The following is an 18,543-nucleotide window of genomic DNA, read 5'->3' as shown; positions in this document are numbered from 1 at the left end:
TTGTTTCACATAAACAGTGAGACTGTTTTTCACATACACTATTCTGCGCTTGACTTTTTTAACTAACTACTAATTCTGGAGATGCTTGGAAGTCAGTTCGTTAGGAGCTTCCTCATCCTTTTGCATAGCTGCATAGCATCCAGGCATGTGGATGTACCGTAATTTGTTCAGCCAATCCTCTACTGACAGACATTTAGATTGTTCTCAGTTGTCAGTGTCCGCAAATGAGACTGCAGTGAATAACTGTGTACAGTATGCCTGTAGTTAATCCCACTTTTAAAAATAAGGAAATAAAGTGGTACATCCAGACAATGGAATATTATTCAGTGATAAAAAGAAATGAGCTATTAAGCCATGAAGAAACATGGAGGACACTTAAATGCATATCACTAAGTGAAAGATGCCTATCTGAAAAGGCTACATATATACATACATACTATGTACAATACTATGTGATTCCAATGATACGACATTCTGGAAAAGGCAAAACTATGGAGACAGCAAGAGGATCAGTGGTTACCAGTGGTTGGGGGAAGAGAGGGATGAACATAGAGGATTTTAAGGGCAGTAAAACTATTTTGTATGGTACTATAATGGTAGATAACAGTCATTACACATTTATCCAGACCCACAGAATGTACAACACCAAGAGTGAACCCTGATGTAAACTATGAACCTTGGGTAATAATGATGTGTCAGTGTAGATTCATTGATTCTAACAAATGTACCATTCTGGTGGGGGAATGTTATTAATGGAGGAGGCTGTGCATATGTGGGCTCAGGGAGTATATGGGAAATCTCTGTACCTTCCTCTCAATTATGCTGTGAACCTAAAACTGATCTTAAAAAAAAAGTCTTTTTTAAAAATAAAAAAAAACCAAGGCCCAGAAAGGTTAAGTAACTTGCTTGGGGGTCACACAGCAAATCCTGGTTTGCATGATCAAACTCAGGTATAACAGAGTCCAGAGCCTCTGTACCTAACCAGCATACTATACAATCTCCTACTAAGGCTTCAACCTGGAAAGATAAAGCATAGGGCGGAATTGCAGGCATAGTGGAGGAAATGGGAGGGGAAACTTCTTGACAGCCCCTCTCTGATCGCTCCTGAGTCCTGGTGGCTGGGGCTGGAAGAAGCAGAGGTCAGATCTGGCCTATCTTGGTACCCTTCCATCTCCCCCTTCCCTATCCCTATTGACTCCCCCTCCCCCCACCCATCTCCCAGGATCTGCTGCAGGCAGAACTCGAACCAGGACACTTCCGCCTCTGGAGAACCCCTGAGCCTCTGAGAGCCCCCAGCAGGAGGGCCTTGCCCCTGCTGCTGACTGGGCTTGCCTGGCATTTGGGGCTGAATCAAGGGCTTGGGGGTGGGGTGTAGCCTGCAGGTGATGAGGGCTGATGGAGGGACTTGGGCACCTTCTGGGGCTTCACAGCCCATCCCCCATACCTCAGCTGACTGAGGTCCTCTAGGAATGCAGCCCCCCCACCCTGCATCATCCAGCTTTCCTAACTGAAGTGGCCAGAATGTCCCAGAGGCCAGGGTGTGTGCAAGCTTGTACGTCTGGGAGCCTTGGTGAGTGAGACTGGGAAAGGCAGGTTATGGAGAGTTACAGACAGAGAAATGGAGACAGGCAGCCCTGTCTTAGGACTGGCAGAGACCCAGGCATAGAAAAAGAGAGGCAGAGATTGACAGATAGAAAAGCCAAGAAATATGGAGACCACAACAGACTATCGTAAAGAGAAAATACATAGAAATGGGCCTGACAGTGTCAGATGCTCAGGGTATGTGCCGAGGGCTCCCGGGCCCAGTGTGTGCTGGGTTCCCGGCGTCTCCAGTCCCAGTGAACATATTCCCTACAGGGTGTGTCTGGTGCTCTGGTGGCCGCACAGCGCCCACTCCTGGATGGCACGGGCCTGGCAGGAGCAGAGCTGTCCACCTACTCGAATTTGTGCAGCAATCATTTCCTGAGTCTAAGGTTTGGAGGCGGGTCTGACCTTTGACCAACATGATGGCTCCCACCGGCCGTGACCCCCTGGCCTCCTCCTTCCTGAGTGTCAAGGAGGCCTAGTTCTCAGCAGCTGATTCGCCCCCCAGGGTCTGACTTGGTCCTATCGTTGTGCCATCCTGTACAGGGCCAGCCTGGGAAGAAGGAGGGGGTGAGGGTACATATGTACTCAGCGTCTCCATGGACACCTGTGCAGGTTGTGCACTGTGCGAGCACACCTCAACTAAGATGAGCACACCTCATCCACAGACGACAGCATAGATTGCATATTTACAGTTCTCACTGTCCGGCAGATGGCAGTCAAGTGTCTGGTTCAACAAACCAGACACTTGACTGAATATTACGCCAGTTTGCCAACAGATGTCAGTAAAGTGTTTTAAGGAAGGGGTGTCTTTCTCTAATTAGCACAAAGGCACTGTGTGGGCTGGCAGGGGCCTGAACCGGCCAAGTCTGGTGGTTGAGCCTGGGTATGGCGGAGCTCGGGGAATTGTCCTCTAGAAACCTTCATCCTGCCCCTCTTCAGAGGTGGTCCCTCAGGTCAGGGGCTCTTCCCAGTTCCCCTTTTTCTATTAAAAGCATCATGTTTCTTCCTGGCCGTGGCCTCCAGACCTTAGATTTCTCCCTTCTTTCCTCTCTCCCCTCTCCTTCACCCAATCAGGCATGGAGTCTTGCCAGATTCCTGATACTGTTCTCCAGGTAGAAACCTTTTCTCTCTCCAGGCAGGCATGGACCATTCAGGGTATCCCTCCCTAACTGGCCCCTGGGCTGCTGGTTTGTCCCATTTTCCCCAGCCCTTCGACCCTTATACATAGCTGCTGGAGCGGCTTTCCCAAACACCTCTCTCCACATGAGCTTCTCCATTTATAAACCCTTAGAGCCTCCCCATTGTCAAGGGTATCAAGTGCAAATCACATCAGGCCCCTTCTAGAGGGAACGGACTGGTTCTGTGGGCCCGAGAGGTAGACTAGGCCTAACACGAGGAAGGATGTGCCCAGAGTCATGCTCTCTGGGGTGTGGTGGGCCGCCTGAAAGTGTGCCAAGGCCTGGTCACCTCGTGGCAGGGAGCCAGCAGAGGGGCCCAAATGTCAGGTGGATTCAGTGACAACAAAGTTCCTCCATGCTAGGCCCTTGGGCTCTAGGTCTGTATCTTAGCTTCCCTTTGTGACTGTCTCCACATTGCCTGGGAGAGGTCTGTGCTTACTGGGCTCTGGGAGTGGGGTCTGCTTTACCCTTGGGGACCAAAAACCTGAATTTGAATCTTCATTGTGCTCTTTAGGTGCTGTGTGACCTCAAGCAGGTCTCTTGCCCTCTCTGATCTTCATTTTCTCATCTCCCAAATGAGGGTGATAATATCTACCTGTCCAGACTGCTGTGAAGATTTTCTTTAACTTTTTATTCTGGACACTTTTAAGCTGAGAAAATGGTACAATGAACCCCCATATACTCATCACCTGGCTAAAACTGGTTTCCTCAGCAATCCCCCTCTTAATCCCCTTTTCCAATGGATTATGTAAGAGCAAATCTCAGACACATAATCATTTCACCTATAAATACTTCAGTATGTCTCTTTAAGAAATAAGAACTTTATTTTTGCCCTAAAAGTTGCCAACAGTACCATTATTACATCTAACAAATTAATGGCAATTATTTAATAACGTTAAGATCCCTTGGTTTTCCTTGACTGTCTCATAATTGTCTTCTCACAGCTGATCTGTTTGAATCATTTGTAATATGCTTCTTACATCCCTTTTTATCCATTATACCTCCCTCTCCTAGTTTTTCTCTCATTTATTAGTTGAAGAAATCAGATCATTGCTCTGGTAGAGTTTCTCACAGTCTGGATTTTGCTGACCGCACCCCTGTGGTGTCATTCAGCATGTCCCTCGGTCCCCCATATTTCTTGTAAACTGGTAGTAACCATAGACTCAGCTGTGCCAGGGGACTGTAGCTGTTGACAGGCACTGCCCTCAGGGGCACATGATGGCCATTAAGCATTAGAATTGATTAGTGGGTTCAGCAGTTGTGCTGATTAAATAAGAACATGTGTGGGGTGCTCAGTGGCTGTCACATAGTAGGTGCTCTGTGACGGGTGGCTTTCGTAACGGACTCGGGACCTGTGGAGTTCTGGGACAAGGATGGTAAAAGACAGGAAGTGGGGGGTCTGTTGGATCTGTGAATTGGGTGGTCAATTCCTTCATTCACTCTATGGGGTAAAAGGGTCTTGTTCTAGGCCGTACGTCTGGTCTTGAAAAAGCTGTGTCCCCAAACCCAATTTGTGACCCAGTTTCCATTTTGGGTGACTCCTGTGTCAGGAACCGTCATCCCTACCTCACACTGGGCCAACTTATCTGCTAAAGTTCCAGGAGCCCTAAGTCCCATTTGCTGTACAGAGCGAGGCCAGGTTGCAGGCGCATTTGCTTGGCTTGATGGGATTAGGGAGCAATTGAACAAGCTCCCTATCCTTGTCTCTAATTTGAATTGTCCTTGGGGCACAGTTCACCTACCTCCCTGCCACAGTGCCTGGGGGGCGGGTGGGCGAGTCTGAACAGTCTCTCCCTCCCATTCCGAGCAGGTGCGGGAGCTGACTGACGCCGAGTTCCCCCACTCCTTCCTGGTGTCCGGGAAGCAGCGCACCCTGGAGCTGCGGGCCCGGTAGGCAGGCAGGCTGAGGGCTGGGCGAGATGGGAAAACTGGGAGGGGCTGCTCTCCTCAACATCTGTGTTCACTTTCCAAGCAGGTCCCAGGAGGAAATGATCTCCTGGTTGCAGGTATCAGAATGCTCCAGGGCCCCTAGGATTCTGACCTCCCTACCCAGGCTGTGGGGGAGGGAGGGATGCTGTGTGTGTGTGTGTGTGTGTGTGTGTGTGTGTGAGTGCACACCCGCCTGCTTGCTCCCTGTTCTTCCTCAAAGTTGCTCTGTAGTAGTTGGAGTCAGACCTGGGTTCAAATCTTGCTGCCTCTCACTGCCTAGCTGGGTGGCCTGGGGCAAGTCACTTAATGTCTCTGAGCCTCAGTTTTCACATCTGTAATCTGGGGCTAATATTTTCTCCTCCCTTAAATCAGGCAATGTACACTTAGAATATAGCGCCTAGCACCCAGTAGGCTTTTAGCAATGTTTGTGGAATGTGTAGATGGATTCACAGATGAGCAAGCCCTTCCTGTCGCCCCCCCTAACCACCTCCCTGTGCCCCTCCCCCTGCCCCAGGCTTGCCAAGCCGCCATTGACCAAATCGAGAAGCGGAATGAAACCTTCAAAGCTGCGGTCCAGAGCCCTGAGGGAGACACCCAGGAGCAGGAGGTAAATGAAGGCTCTGTATCCCTCCTGGAGCCGCCAGCCTTACACAGGAAGGGTTAGGGTCTCTTTGTTCTACCTAGGCCAGTTTGGAGGGCTGGAGAGTGTCACCCACCATGAATGATTTGAAGGGATCAGGGGAAGCTCACACACGCCAACATCACCCTACTCAGAAACTCAATGCCAAAGATTCCCCCATTAGCAAAAAATTCCTTTGAGAGGCTTTATATGCAACTACCCCTAGGAAGGATTTTACATCTATATGTATAACTCGGGCTGTGGGGGTGGTGTGTGTGTGCAGGTTTGGGTTTTTCTTTTCTTTTTTTTTTTTTTTGCTATCTTCCAAGAGTTCTTTATTTATCTTTATTAATTCATGCTCCAAGGGCAGGGACTGGTCCTCAGTTTGAAAGAATCAGAATTGACTATGTCAGCAAATAAAAGCAAATCAGTCTCTGAATCTTTTATAATGTGCAGTGAGCATGTCTGCCCTATGCTCTAGAGAGACAACATCTATTTTCAAGGCTGATTGCTATAGGAAGATTCTTGAAAAGACAGTCCAGAAAAAAGGAAACACAAGAGACCCTAGGAGAACTGTCTCCCAACATTTATCTTTTTTTTTTTGAATTTTAAAATTTAATTTTATTTATTTTTTATACAGCAGGTTCTTATTAATCTATTTTATACATATTAGTGTATACACGTCAATCCCAATCTCCCAGTTCATCCCACCACCACCCCCCGACCCCCACCACTTTCCCCCCTTGGTATCCATACGTTTGTTCTCTACATCTGTGTCTCTATTTCTGCCCTGCAAACCAGTTCATCTGTACCATTTTTCTAGGTTCCACATATATGCATTAATATACGATACTTGTTTTTCTCTTTCTGACTTACTTCACTCTGTATGACAGTCTCTAGATCCATCCACGTCTCTACAAATGACCCAATTTCGTTCCTTTTTACGGCTGAGTACTATTCCATTGTATATATGTACCACATCTTCTTTATCCATTCGTCTGTCAGTGGGCATTTAGGTTGCTTCCATGACCTGGCTATTGTAAATAATGCTGCAATGAACATTGGGGTGCATGTGTCTTTTTGAATTATGGTTTTCTCAGGGTATATGCCCAGTAGTGGGATTGCTGGGTCATATGATAGTTCTATTTTTAGTTTTTTAAGGAGCCTTCATACTGTTCTCCGTAGTGGCTGTATCAATTTACATTCCCACCAACAGTGCAAGAGGGTTCCCTTTTCTCCACACCCTCTCCAACATTTGCTGTTTGCAGATTTTCTGATGATACCCATTCTAACTGATGTGAGGTGATACCTCATTGTAGTTTTGATTTGCATTTTTCTAATAATTAGTGAGGTTGAGCAGCTTTTCATGTGCTTCTTGGCCATCTGTATGTCTTCTTTGGAGAAATGTCTATTTAGGTCTTCTGCCCATTTTTTGATTGGGTTGTTTGTTCTTTTAATATTGAACGGCATGAGCTGTTTATATATTTTGGAGATTAATCCTTTGTCCATTGATTCGTTTGCAAATATTTTCTCCCATTCTGAGGGTTGTCTTTTCGTCTTGTTTGTAGTTTCCTTTGCTTTGCAAAAGCTTTTAAGTTTCATTAGGTCCCATTTGTTTACTTTTGTTTTTATTTCCATTACTCTAGGAGGTGGATCAAAAAGATCTTGCTGTGATTTATGTCAAAGAGTGTTCTTCCTATGTTTTCCTCTAAGAGTTTTATAGTGTCCGGTCTTACATTTAGGTCTCTAATCCATTTTGAGTTTATTTTTGTGTATGGTCTTAGGGAGTGTTCTAATTTCATTCTTTTACATGTAGCTGTCCAGTTTTCCCAGCACCACTTATTGAAGAGACTGTCTTTTCTCCATTGTATATCCTTGCCTCCTTTGTCATAGATTAGTTGACCATAGGTGTGTGGGTTTATCTCTGGGCTTTCTATCCTGTTCCATTGATCTGTATTTCTATTTTTGTGCCAGTACCATATTGTCTTGATTACTGTAGCTTTGTAGTATAGTCTGAAGTCAGGGAGTCTGATTCCTCCAGCTCCGTTTTTTTCCCTCAAAACTGCTTTGGCTATTCGGGGTCTTCTATGTCTCCATACAAATTTTAAGATTTTTTGTTCTAGTTCTGTAAAAAATGCCACTGGTAATTTGATAAGAATTGCATTGAATCTGTAGATTGCTTTGGGTAGTATAGTCACTTTCACAATATTGATTCTTCCAATCCAAGAACATGGTATATCTCTCCATCTGTTTGTGTCATCTTTGGTTTCTTTCATCAGTGTCTTATAGTTTTCTGCGTACAGGTCTTTTACCTCCTTAAGTAGGTTTATTCCTAGGTATTTTATTACTTTTGTTGCAATGGTGAATGGGATTGTTTCCTTAATTTCTCTTTCTGATCTTTCATTGTTAGTATATAGGAATGCAAGAGATTTCTGTGCATTAATTTTGTATCCTGCAATTTTACTAGATTCATTGATTAGCTCTAGTAGTTTTCTGTTGGCATCTTTAGGATTCTCTATGTATAGTATCATGTCATCTGCAAACAGTGACAGATTTACTTCTTTTCCAATTTATATTCCTTTTCTTTCTTTTTCTTCTCTGACTGCCGTGGCTAGGACTTCCAAAACTATGTTGAATAATAGTGGCGAGAGTAGACATCCTTGTCTTGTTCCTGATCTTAGAAGAAATGCTTTCAGTTTTTCACCATTGAGAATGATGTTTGCTCTGGGTTTCTCATATATGGCCTTTATTATGTTGAGGTAGTTTCCCTCTATGCCCACTTTTTGGAGAGTTTTTATCATAAATGGGTGTTGAATTTTGTCAAAAGCTTTTTCTGCATCTATTGAGATGATCATATGGTTTTTCTTCTTCAGTTTGTTAATATGGTGTATCACATTGTTTGATTTGCATATACTGAAGAATCCTTGCATCCCTGGGATAAATCCCACTTTATCATGGTGTATGATCCTTTTAATGTGTTGTTGGATTCTGTTTGCTAGTATTTTGTTGAGGATTTTTGCATCTATATTCATGAGTGATATTGGTCTGTAATTTTCTTTTTTTGTAGTATCTTTTTCTGGTTTTGGTATCAGCGTGATGGTGGCCTCATAGAATGAGTTTGGGAGTGTTCCTTCCTCTGCAATATTTTGGAAGAGTTTGAGAAGGATGGGTGTTAGCTCTTCTCTAAATGTTTGATAGAATTCACCTGTGAAGTCATCTGGTCCTGGACTTTTGTTTGTTGGAAGATTTTTAATCACAGTTTCAATCTCATTACTTGTGATTGGTCTGTTCATATTTTCTGTTTCTTCCTGGTTTGGTCTTGGAAGGTTATACCTTTCTAAGAGTTTGTCCATTTCTTCCAGGTTGTCCATTTTATTGGCATAGAGTTGCTTATAGTGGTCTCTTATGATGCTTTTGTATTTCTGTGGTGTCTGTTGTAACTTCTCCTTTTTCATTTCTAATTTTATTGATTTGAGTCCTCTCCCTCTTTTTCTTGATGAGTCTGGCTAAAGGTTTATCGATTTTGTTCATCTTCTCAAAGAACCAGCTTTTAGTTTTATTGATCTTTGCTATTGTTTTCTTTGTTTCTATTTCATTTATTTCTGCTTTATGATTTCTGCTTTATGATTTCTTTATGATTTCTTTCCTTCTACTAACTTTGGGTTTTGTTTGTTCTTCTTTCTCTAGTTCCTTTAGGTGTAAGGTTAGATTGTTTATTTGAGATTTTTCTTGTTTCTTGAGGTAGACTTGTATTGCTATAAACTTCCCTCTTAGAACTGCTTTTGCTGCATCCCATAGGTTTTGGATTGTCATGTTTTCGTTGTAATATGTCTCTAGGTATTTTTTGATTTCCTCTTTGATTTCTTCAGTGATCTCTCGGTTATTTAGTAACGTATTGTTTAGCCTCCATGTGTTTGTGTTTTTTACGGTTTTTTCCCTGTAATTGCTTTCTAGTCTCATAGCGTTGTGGTCAGAAAAGATGCTTGATATGATTTCAATTTTCTTAAATTTACCGAGGCTTGATTTGTGACCCAAGATGTGATCTATCCTGGAGAATGTTCCATGCGCACTTGAGAAGAAAGTGTAATCTGCTGTTTTTGGATGGAATGTCCTATAAATATCAATTAAATCTATCTGGTCTATTGTGTCATTTAAAGCTTGTGTTTCCTTATTAATTTTCTGTCTGGATGATCTGTCCACTGGTATAAGTGAGGTGTTAAAGTCCCCCACTATTATTTTGTTACTGTTGATTTCCTCTTTTATAGCTGTTAGCAGTTGCTTTATGTATTGAGGTGCTCCTATGTTGGGTGCATATATATTTATAATTGCTATAGCTTCTTCTTGGATTGATCCCTTGATCATTATGTAGTATCCTTCCATGTCTCTTGTAACATTCTTTATTTTAAAGTCTATTTTATCTGATATGAGTATTGCTACTCCAGCTTTCCTTTGATTTCCATTTGCATGGAATATCTTTTTCCATCCCCTCACTTTCAGTCTGTATGTGTCCCTAGGTCTGAAGTGGGTCTCTTGTAGACAAGATATATATGGGTCTTGTTTTTGTATCCATTCAGTGAGCCTGTGTCTTTTTGTTGGAACATTTAATCCATTCACGTTTAAGGTAATTATTGATATGTATGTTCCTATTACCATTTTCTTAATTGTTTTGGGTTTGTTTTTGTAGGCCCTTTTCTTCTCTTGTGTTTCCCACTTAGAGAAGTTCCTTTAGCATTTGTTGTAGAGCTGGTTTGGTGGTGCTGAATTCTCTTAGCTTTTGCTTGTCTGTAAAGCTTTTGATTTCTCCGCTGAATCTGAATGAGATCCTTGCCAGGTAGAGTAATCTTGGTTGTAGGTTCTTCCCTTTCATCACTTTAAATATATCATGCCACTCCCTTCTGGCTTGTAGAGTTTCTGCTGAGAAATCAGCTATTAACATTATGGGAGTTCCCTTGTATGTTATTTGTCATTTTTCCCTTGTTGCTTTCAATAATTTTTCTTTGTCTTTAATTTTTGTCAGTTTGATTACTATGTGTCTTGGTGTGTTTCTGCTTGGGTTTTTCCTGCCTGGGACTCTCTGTGCTTCCTGGACTTGGGTGGCTATTTCCTTTCCCGTGTTAGGGAAGTTTTCAACTATAATCTCTTCAAATATTTTCTCAGGACCTTTCTCTCTCTCTTCTCCTTCTGGGACCTCTATAATGCAAATGTTGTTGCATTTAATGTTGTCCCAGAAGTCTCTTAGGCTGTCTTCATTTCTTTTCATTCTTTTTTCTTTATTCTGTTGCATGGCAGTGAATTCCACCATTCTGTCTTCCAGGTCACTTATCCGTTCTTCTGCCTCAGTTATTCTGCTATTGATTCCTTCTAGTGTATTTTTCATTTCAGTTATTGTATTGTTCATCTCTGTTTGTTTGTTCTTTAATTCTTCTAGGTGTTTGTTCTTTAATTCTTCTAGGTCTTTGTTAAACATTTCTTGCATCTTCTCGATCTTTGCCTCCATTCTTTTTCCGAGGTCCTGGATCATCTTCACTATCATTATTCTGAATTCTTTTTCTGGAAGGTTGCCTATCTGCACTTCATTTAGTTGTTTATCTGGGGTTTTATCTTGTTTCTTCATCTGGTACAAAGTCCTCTGCCTTTTCATTTTGTCTATCTTTCTGTGAATGTGGTTTTCCTTCCACAGGCTGCAGAATTGTAGTTCTTCTTGCTTTTGCTGTCTGCCCTCTGGTGGATGAAGCTTTCTAAGAGGCTTGTGCAAGCTTCCTGATGGGAGGGACTGGTGGTGGGTAGAGCTAGGTATTGCTCTGGTGGGCAGAGCTCAGTAAAACTTTAATTCACTTGTCTACTGATGGGTGGGGCTGGGTTCCCTCCCTGTTGGATGTTTGGCCTGAGGCGACCCAACACTGGAGCCTACCCGGCTCTTTGGTGGGGGCTAATGGCGGACCCTGGGAGGGCTCATGCCAAGGAGTGCTTCCTAGAACTTCTGCTGCCAGTGTCCTTGTCCTCACAGTGAGCTACAGCCACCCCCCCGCCTCTGCAGGAGACCCTCCAACACTAGCAGGTAGGTCTGGTTCGGTCTCCTATGGGGTCACTGCTCCTTCTCCTGGGTCCTGATGAGTACACTACTTTGTGTGTGCCCTCCAAGAGTGCAGTCTCTGTTTCCCCCAGTCCTGTTGAAGTCCTGCAATCAAATCCCGCTAGCCTTCAAAGTCTGATTCTCTAGGAATTCCTCCTCCTGTTGCCGGACCCCCAGGTTGGGAAGCCTCACATGGGGCTCAGAACCTTCACTCCCGTGGGTGGACTTATGTGGTATAAGTGTTCTCCAGTTTGTGAGTCACCACCCAGCAGTTATGGGATTTGATTTTATTGTGATTGCGCCCCTCCTACCATCTCATTGTGGCTTCTCCTTTGTCTTTGGATGTGGGGTATCTTTTTTGGTGAGTTCCATTGTCTTCCTGTCGATGATTGTTCAGCAGTTAGTCGTGATTCCGGTGTTCTCCCAAGAGGGAGTGAGCGCACGTCCAGGTTTGGGTTTTGAAAGTCCCTGAAAAATGTGAGACCAAGGGAAGTTGGAAGGCAGGTGGGGTGGTAGTTATGGAGAGTGTCTGTGACTTGATTTCAGATCTGAGCTCTGAACTCTAGCCTGCTGGGTGTCTTTGCTGAGTCCCTTTACCTCTCTGGGCCTCAGTTTCCTCACCTGTAAAATAAGACTCATAGTAACTGACCCCCCTATACGTGGTCTTCATCTGTCCAGTCCGCTTCATGTGGAAGCCACTGGGAAGCATAGCACACATAATCTCTGCCACAAGCAGGTAGGTACAGGGGGTCCTGAAGTGCCCACCCTGCCGCCCCACAGCTGCAGTCCGAGGAGCTGGGCCTCCGGGCGCCGCAGTGGGTCCGTGACAAGATGGTGACCATGTGTATGCGCTGCCAGGAGCCCTTCAACGCCCTGATGCGCCGCCGCCACCACTGCCGGGCCTGCGGCTATGTGAGTACCCACCTCGGCCTCTGCCTTCCCAGCTCAGGCCCTGCCCTTCCATCCCTGCCAACCCTGCCCGCGTCAACCGGTACAGCCAGAAGTGCTGGGTGCTAACTGTGCCAGGTGTGTGAGTTACCTTGTTTGGACCTCATGGTGCCCATGTGTGAAGCAGGTCTGCTGTTCGCCCCGTTCTGCAGGTAGGACGCGAGGCTCAGACAGGTTAAGCGACCTGCTCAAGACACTCCCGAAAGCTGACCCTATTCATTCATCTGCTTCCTCACCACCATTTCCCAAGACCCCCAGGGCCCAGCACCAGGAAATGGTCTCCAGTTCCAGGGTGGGGGCACCCGAATCCTTCAGCCCCTGTCGGGCCTTTCATCCACCACCTCATCAGCCCCACGCCTGTTACTCACCCACCCCTCACCGTCCTCTTTTCTTGACCGACCTCAGCTAACTGTCCCCTCCTCTTCTTGGCAAATCCTCAGCACTCCAGAACCTGCTCGGTTCTGCTGCTAACTCTGCCCGCCAGGTTCAAGCCTCAGCTTCCTCACCTGTACAATGGGGATTAGTAACACCTGCCTCCAGGGTGGTAGTGAGGACTCAACAAAAGAAGGTTCACCCCCTTCCCTCTCCTTGTCCCCCTTTCCTTCCCCCTCCTCAATCACTTGGGCAGCCTCACTCAGAGCAACAGCCACCAGCTGATTGAGGAAGGAGCCACTCCTCCCTCTTGTCAGCTCAGGCCCAGTTATCAGAGGCAGATCTTGCTTTGCTTTTTAAGCACTTGCTGTACTTGAGCTGTTCTCTGTTGACATTACAACCCTCTCCATTTACTCTGCAAACAGAGAAGCCCTTTAATGACCTCCGTCTTTAATGACCTCGGGGGACAGGAGGAGACCAGCTGGGCAGGTTGGGGCCAGTCAGCGAGGCGTCCCCAAATGTGTTAAACTGCAATCAGGACACAAAGTAAATTTCTAGGACTGGGACACACCTATGTTCAGGTGTAAGTGAGTTTCATACCAGAGCCAAATAGAAAGGATCTGGGGATTAGCTCCCATTTTCGGTGAGTCACATCAGTAAATAGGAGTTGAGTCTACTCACACTTGTAACTTTGTAAGTAGTTTCTAAAATATTATTTTAAATAGTTAAGAAACACAAAGAGGCACAAAGAACAATATAAAACACCCATGTACCTGCCTTCTAGGTACAAAAAAGAAATAAAATATTCTGAGAACTAAATGAAATGTATGATCCTTGATCGAATCCTGGATGGGAAAAACAGAACCAGAAACAGAAGTCATTACTGGGACCATTGGGGGAAATTTGATTATGAAGCATGTATAGGTAACAATGTTGTATCGATGTTAAATTTCCTGTGTGTGATCATGACATCGTGGATAGGGAGGAGAATGCCCTTGCTCTTAGGAGACACCAGCTACATATTTAAGAGTGGTGTGACATGATGACTGTAATTTAAACTCAAATGGTTCAGAAAAAATATATATATGTATGTGTGTGTGTGTGTGTATATGTATATATAGAGAGAGAGAGAAAGAGAGAGGGAGAAATCGAAAGTGGCAAAAATGTTCACAATTCGTGAATTTGGTGGTGGGGGTATCACTGTACTATTCTTCCAACTTATCTTCAGGTTTGAAATTTTTCAAAATAAAAAGTTGGTAGAGGAGAGAGGAGAAAATAAATACGTGCTAATTGTATTTAAAAAATTTAAATCTCAATAAAAAACAAAATAAAATATTCCCAAGGTAGCTGAAGCCCTGTGTGTGGGGCTGTGTGAGGCACCCGATTCTGGGGTTTCTACTGCCCGTGTGAACCTTTGTACTCTGTGAGTCATCCTTTCTGTGGTTGGGTGCCCAGTTTCTGCCTCCCCGCCTGCCAGACGGGAATCCTGGTGACGGTGGGACAAGCCCAGGCCTTCCCCTGTGGCTCCCTCCCAGGCCACGTGCTGTGCTGGGCACACAGACCGGCTCCCTGATGAATAACCCTTCGTCCAAGTCTCTATCTCTTGCCCCCATTTCCAATCCCTCATCCTGGACTCACTGTGACACCCCAGTCTTCCTGGAAGTCACATCCTGCAGTGCCTGTGTTTCTCCCCAGGTTTTCTTGTGCCTCTTTCACCCGATCTCCCCAGCCTGATCTGTGACGGCCTTCTTGGGGACGTCTCCGTGGTGGGCTGGGGGACGGGCGCCACTCCACAGCCTCCACATGGCGGGTCTTCCTGGCAAAAACAGCCAGCCCGTCACTTTTGTATCAGAACACGTTTGACTCTAGGATTGGGTGGACTGCAAAATCTGCATGACTCTTAATGCTAAACTGTAGAACTGTAAAGACACCTTCTGTTTGAGGAGGGCCGGTTGCTGCCAGAGAGCTCTGTGGCCTTCGTCAAGTCACTGTCCCCTCGTTGCAGGTGAGAGTAAAAGTCCCAGGGCTGGTCACCTGGTGGGGTTGCTGGGAGTCAGGTGAGATGGCAGAGGGGAGAGAGAGCACTCAGAGAAGTGATCAGATGCAAGGGGTGTGCGCAGGTCAAGCCCCGGGGATCGGTAGCTGCCCTCACAACGGGGAACGTGAAGGGAGAGAGGTTGAGCTCCTGCAGTGGGGTCAGGCCTCAAGCCCCCAGCTGAGGGCACTCTCCCCCTGCACTGCAGCCTCCAGGCGGCTGGGCCTCTGCCAGCGCAGGGGATGCCCGGCTCTGCCTCCATCCCTCTCCTGAAGCTTTCTTTTTCTTCCTCCGGTCTCCGGCTGCTCTCACGTCCCCACCTCCTGGGCCAAGGCACGAACAGGGATCTCCATGCCTCACCTCAGCCCCCAAGCCCCTCCTGCCTGTCCTCCCCCAGGTGGTGTGTGCCAGGTGCTCCGACTACCGGGCTGAGCTCAAATACGATGACAACAGGCCCAACCGAGTCTGCTTAGACTGCTACACGTTCCTCACCGGAAACGTGCTCCCCGAGGACAAGGAGGACAAGAGGCGCGGCATCCTGGAGGTGAGGGCCGGTTTCCTCTACTAGGCAAATGTGTGCACGGCCTCACCAAGTGCTGGCACTGTCCTCGGTGCTGAGGAACAAGCCTGCCGTGGTCACACTCCCCGTCCTTCTCTCTCTGCCCACAGACAGCGCCCCCGGCCCCCCACGGAACACCCCCACCCCTGGCCCGGCCCTGGCCAAATAAAACAGAGCTGGGCCTGTCACCAAATGGAAGCAACTTTTGGCTCCAGGCTGTGGCCCAGGCTCTCCACCTTTCCTCTGCATCCTCATCCGATAATCGCACGGCCGCTGTGGACCACTCCTGTTCACATCCCCATGCCCTGCCCCAGCAGTCCCAGGAGGTGAAGAGAGCTGGTGCGGCTGATTCCATTTTACAGTTGGGGATACTGAGGCTGCAGGTCAGGGTCCCACTGCAGGGAAGAGGCAGCCTGGAGGCTCCATTGTAATTGGAAGGGACTTCAGGGACCAGCTGGTTGGAGACCCAGGCCCAGAGAAGTGACTCATCCAAGGTCACACAGCGAGTTAGGAACCAGCTCTCTGATCTCTACCACAGATATTCTCTGCTGTCCTTAGGGCTGAGCCACTCCCCACCCCCCCAGGCGCTCCCAGGCTGCTCCCACTGCTGGTCAGCACCTCTGGGGCACTAGCACCCAGCCCAGACACTGGTTACCCCACCCCTCTGCCACTCCCTCATTAAAGCCAGGTTGACATCCCACTGTCCTTGGGAGGTGGGAGAAGACCCCAGCCTATTCCAGCTGCACTCAGCTCCCAGGTTCAAGTTGATTCCTTTCCACTGACATCTGCCCACTTTCCAATCCTCCCTCATTCTTTTAGGCCCCGGCCCTGCCCACGCCCTCCCCAATCACTAGGCCACACCACACAGCTTTTGTTCCTGGAGAGAGGGAATGGTCTGCCCCTTTTCAGGCTCCAATTCTGTCCCCTGGGGCAACTCTCAGGGGATAAGCCCTCCCAGCACCTGTGCAGAGGTCAGGCTGGCTGAGGTTTGACTGCAGCTCTGCCACTGGCCAGCTCTGTGACTGCAAGTCCCTGATGGGACCTCTCTGAGCCTCAGGGACAAATAACACCTCCTTGCAGGGTTGCCGTAAGGTTTGGAAAGAGTGATTTCTAATGACCGACATCTGTCAGGTAGTGGGTGCTCTGTTCCCTGACAGTCCCTCTCTCTGGTTTCAGAAAGGAGCTGCAGCAGGGTCCGAGCAGAGCCTAATGTGCAGCTTCCTACAGCTCCTCGGGGACAAGTGGGGCAAGAGCGGGTCCCGGGGCTGGTGCGTGATCCCCCGGGATGACCCCCTCGTGCTCTATGTCTACGCTGCCCCTCAGGTAATGCCACGCCCCGCCCCTCCTCACAGTATGTGTGTGTGTCAGGGGTGGCGGTGGGGGTGAGTACTGTTGGCCCCATAAGTCAGATGAGGCTCAATGAGGACCTGGTTCCCTCAAGTCACAGGGTTAGTGGCTTTCAGAGCTGGGCCCAGACTCCAGGTCGCGACTGCTTTGCCATCAGGGGGCGACCAGTCCTCTTCCTCAATGCCCTCCTGCCACCCCACCCCACTTCATGGGTTTTTGCGGGGCAAGAGGCAGGTGTGTGCCTGGTACCTTCCAAACAGCCGTCTGAGGCAGTGGCGCCGAATGGGAGGACAGCGGCCCACAGCTCTCCCCTCCCCTCTCAGGACATGCGGGCCCACACCTCCATCCCCCTGCTGGGATACCAGGTGACCACTGGGCCCCAGGCGGACCCCCGGGTCTTCCAACTGCAACAGTCAGGCCAGCTCTACACCTTCAAGGCCGAAACCGAGGAGCTGAAGGACCGCTGGGTGAAGGCCATGGAGCGGGCGGCCAGCGGCTGGAGCCCCGGGGAGCCCAACGACAGGGACCTGTCTGACTGAGCCACAGCCGGCCCCCTTCCCCCTCAGAGCCCTGCTCCTGCCACGCACGGGCTGACACTTCAGCTGACCCACCACCCCAAGCAGAGCTTTCAAAGAATCGATTTCCAGTCGTCTGTGTTCAGACCGTGTGTCCTGATTTGAGATTCAGAAAACATGGGTTCATTCCTTTGGGGAGGGGATGACGAAGCATCCCAGTTTGCCCAGGGCCGAGGGGGTTCCTGGAACATGGGACTTTCAGTGCTAAAACGAGGAAAGTCCCTGGTAACCCAGGACTGTTGGTCACCAATGTGGTTCACAGCCTGGCTGCACATATGTATCACCTGGGAAGCTTTAAAAGATACCAACAAATAAATATAAAAATAAACTAAAAATTCAAAAAATACAATGCCTGGATCCATCACCAAAGATTTCTGATTTGACTGGTCTGGGATGGGGAGGCATGGGTATGTTTTAGGAGTACCCACATAAGTCTGATGTGCAGCCTAGGTTATCCGGATGAAGAACAAAGCAAGCAAACTACCAAGTGCTAAGCATGAGATTAATAATAATAACAAATATCAAACATCTACTGAGGCAGGCACTGTTCTAAGTGTTTTACATGGATTATCTCATTTTACCTTCAGGACTTATAATCCCCATTTTCCAGATGAGGACACTGAGTCTTAGGTTTAGTCATTGGCTCAAGGTCACACAGCTGGTGGATGCCAGAGCCAGGTTTTAACCTAGTGCACTAAGGTGAAGGCTCTGTCTATCAGGTAGCAGAGCAATTGGCTGAGCAGAAAAGGAGAGGAAAGAGGGAAGAAAATGGGGAAAGGCAGGAGGGGGAAGGTAGGAGCAGGAGGAGAGGGCAGGAGCATCTCTGGCCCCCTGGCTGGTGGGTGAGGCTGCTTTTTCATAAGCGACCACCCAGGGGGTGGCAATGACCAGCAGGCCACATCCAGGGACCCCAGCTGGGGCCCTGACACCCGAAGCCACTTCCATCAGGCCCAGCTGCCGCTGGGCTCTGCCCCTGAAGAAGGTGAGACAGACCAGTCATAGATCTTTGTCCCCTTCTAGGCCCAGCAGTTTGCCTACCCCCACCCCCTAACCTGAGGCCACCTCCCTTCTGTAGGGTATTTTTTAAAGCCCAAGAAAACCTAATTGGCACGATCTCTCTGGGGACCAGGCTGGCCTGGCCATAAGTTCATTCCTTCATTCAACAAATATTTGTTGAGCATCTTCTTTGAGCCAAATGCAGTACCTATACTGGGGGTACAGCAGTGAAGGAGACAGACAACATTTCTGCCTTCATGGAGTTTATATTCTTATTCAACAAAATAAATGCATAAAAGATAGAACATATCAGATGTGATGAGTG

The 18,543-nt window shown here is 47.4% G+C and overlaps 1 protein-coding gene across 6 annotated transcripts in view; it reads left to right on the top strand.

The window, feature by feature from the left end:
• Positions 1-17,525, top strand: part of FGD2 (FYVE, RhoGEF and PH domain containing 2) — a 43,223-nt gene extending 25,698 nt beyond the window's left edge. For 4 of the 6 annotated variants that reach the window (XM_061195109.1, XM_061195108.1, XM_061195105.1 and 1 more), the window contains 7 exons: positions 4,576-4,655; positions 4,738-4,771; positions 5,209-5,301; positions 12,167-12,298; positions 15,139-15,285; positions 16,477-16,623; positions 16,971-17,525. In XM_061195109.1, coding sequence (XP_061051092.1) covers positions 4,576-4,655; positions 4,738-4,771; positions 5,209-5,301; positions 12,167-12,298; positions 15,139-15,285; positions 16,477-16,623; positions 16,971-17,186 — 849 coding nt within the window. In that variant the 3' untranslated portion in view covers positions 17,187-17,525. Of the gene's footprint in view, positions 1-4,575; positions 4,656-4,737; positions 4,772-5,208; positions 5,302-12,166; positions 12,299-15,138; positions 15,286-16,476; positions 16,624-16,970 lie in introns of those variants that run through there. The other 2 variants (XM_061195106.1, XM_061195110.1) reach the window with 2 other exon arrangements.
• The last annotated feature ends 1,018 nt before the right edge of the window (positions 17,526-18,543 follow it).

The sequence above is a fragment of the Eubalaena glacialis genome, chromosome 7, assembly GCF_028564815.1.
Source record: "Eubalaena glacialis isolate mEubGla1 chromosome 7, mEubGla1.1.hap2.+ XY, whole genome shotgun sequence".
Classification (NCBI taxonomy): Eukaryota; Metazoa; Chordata; class Mammalia; order Artiodactyla; family Balaenidae; genus Eubalaena; species Eubalaena glacialis.
The sequence above is the reverse complement of the archived record's forward strand: the minus strand, read 5'-3'. Positions and strand labels throughout refer to the sequence as shown.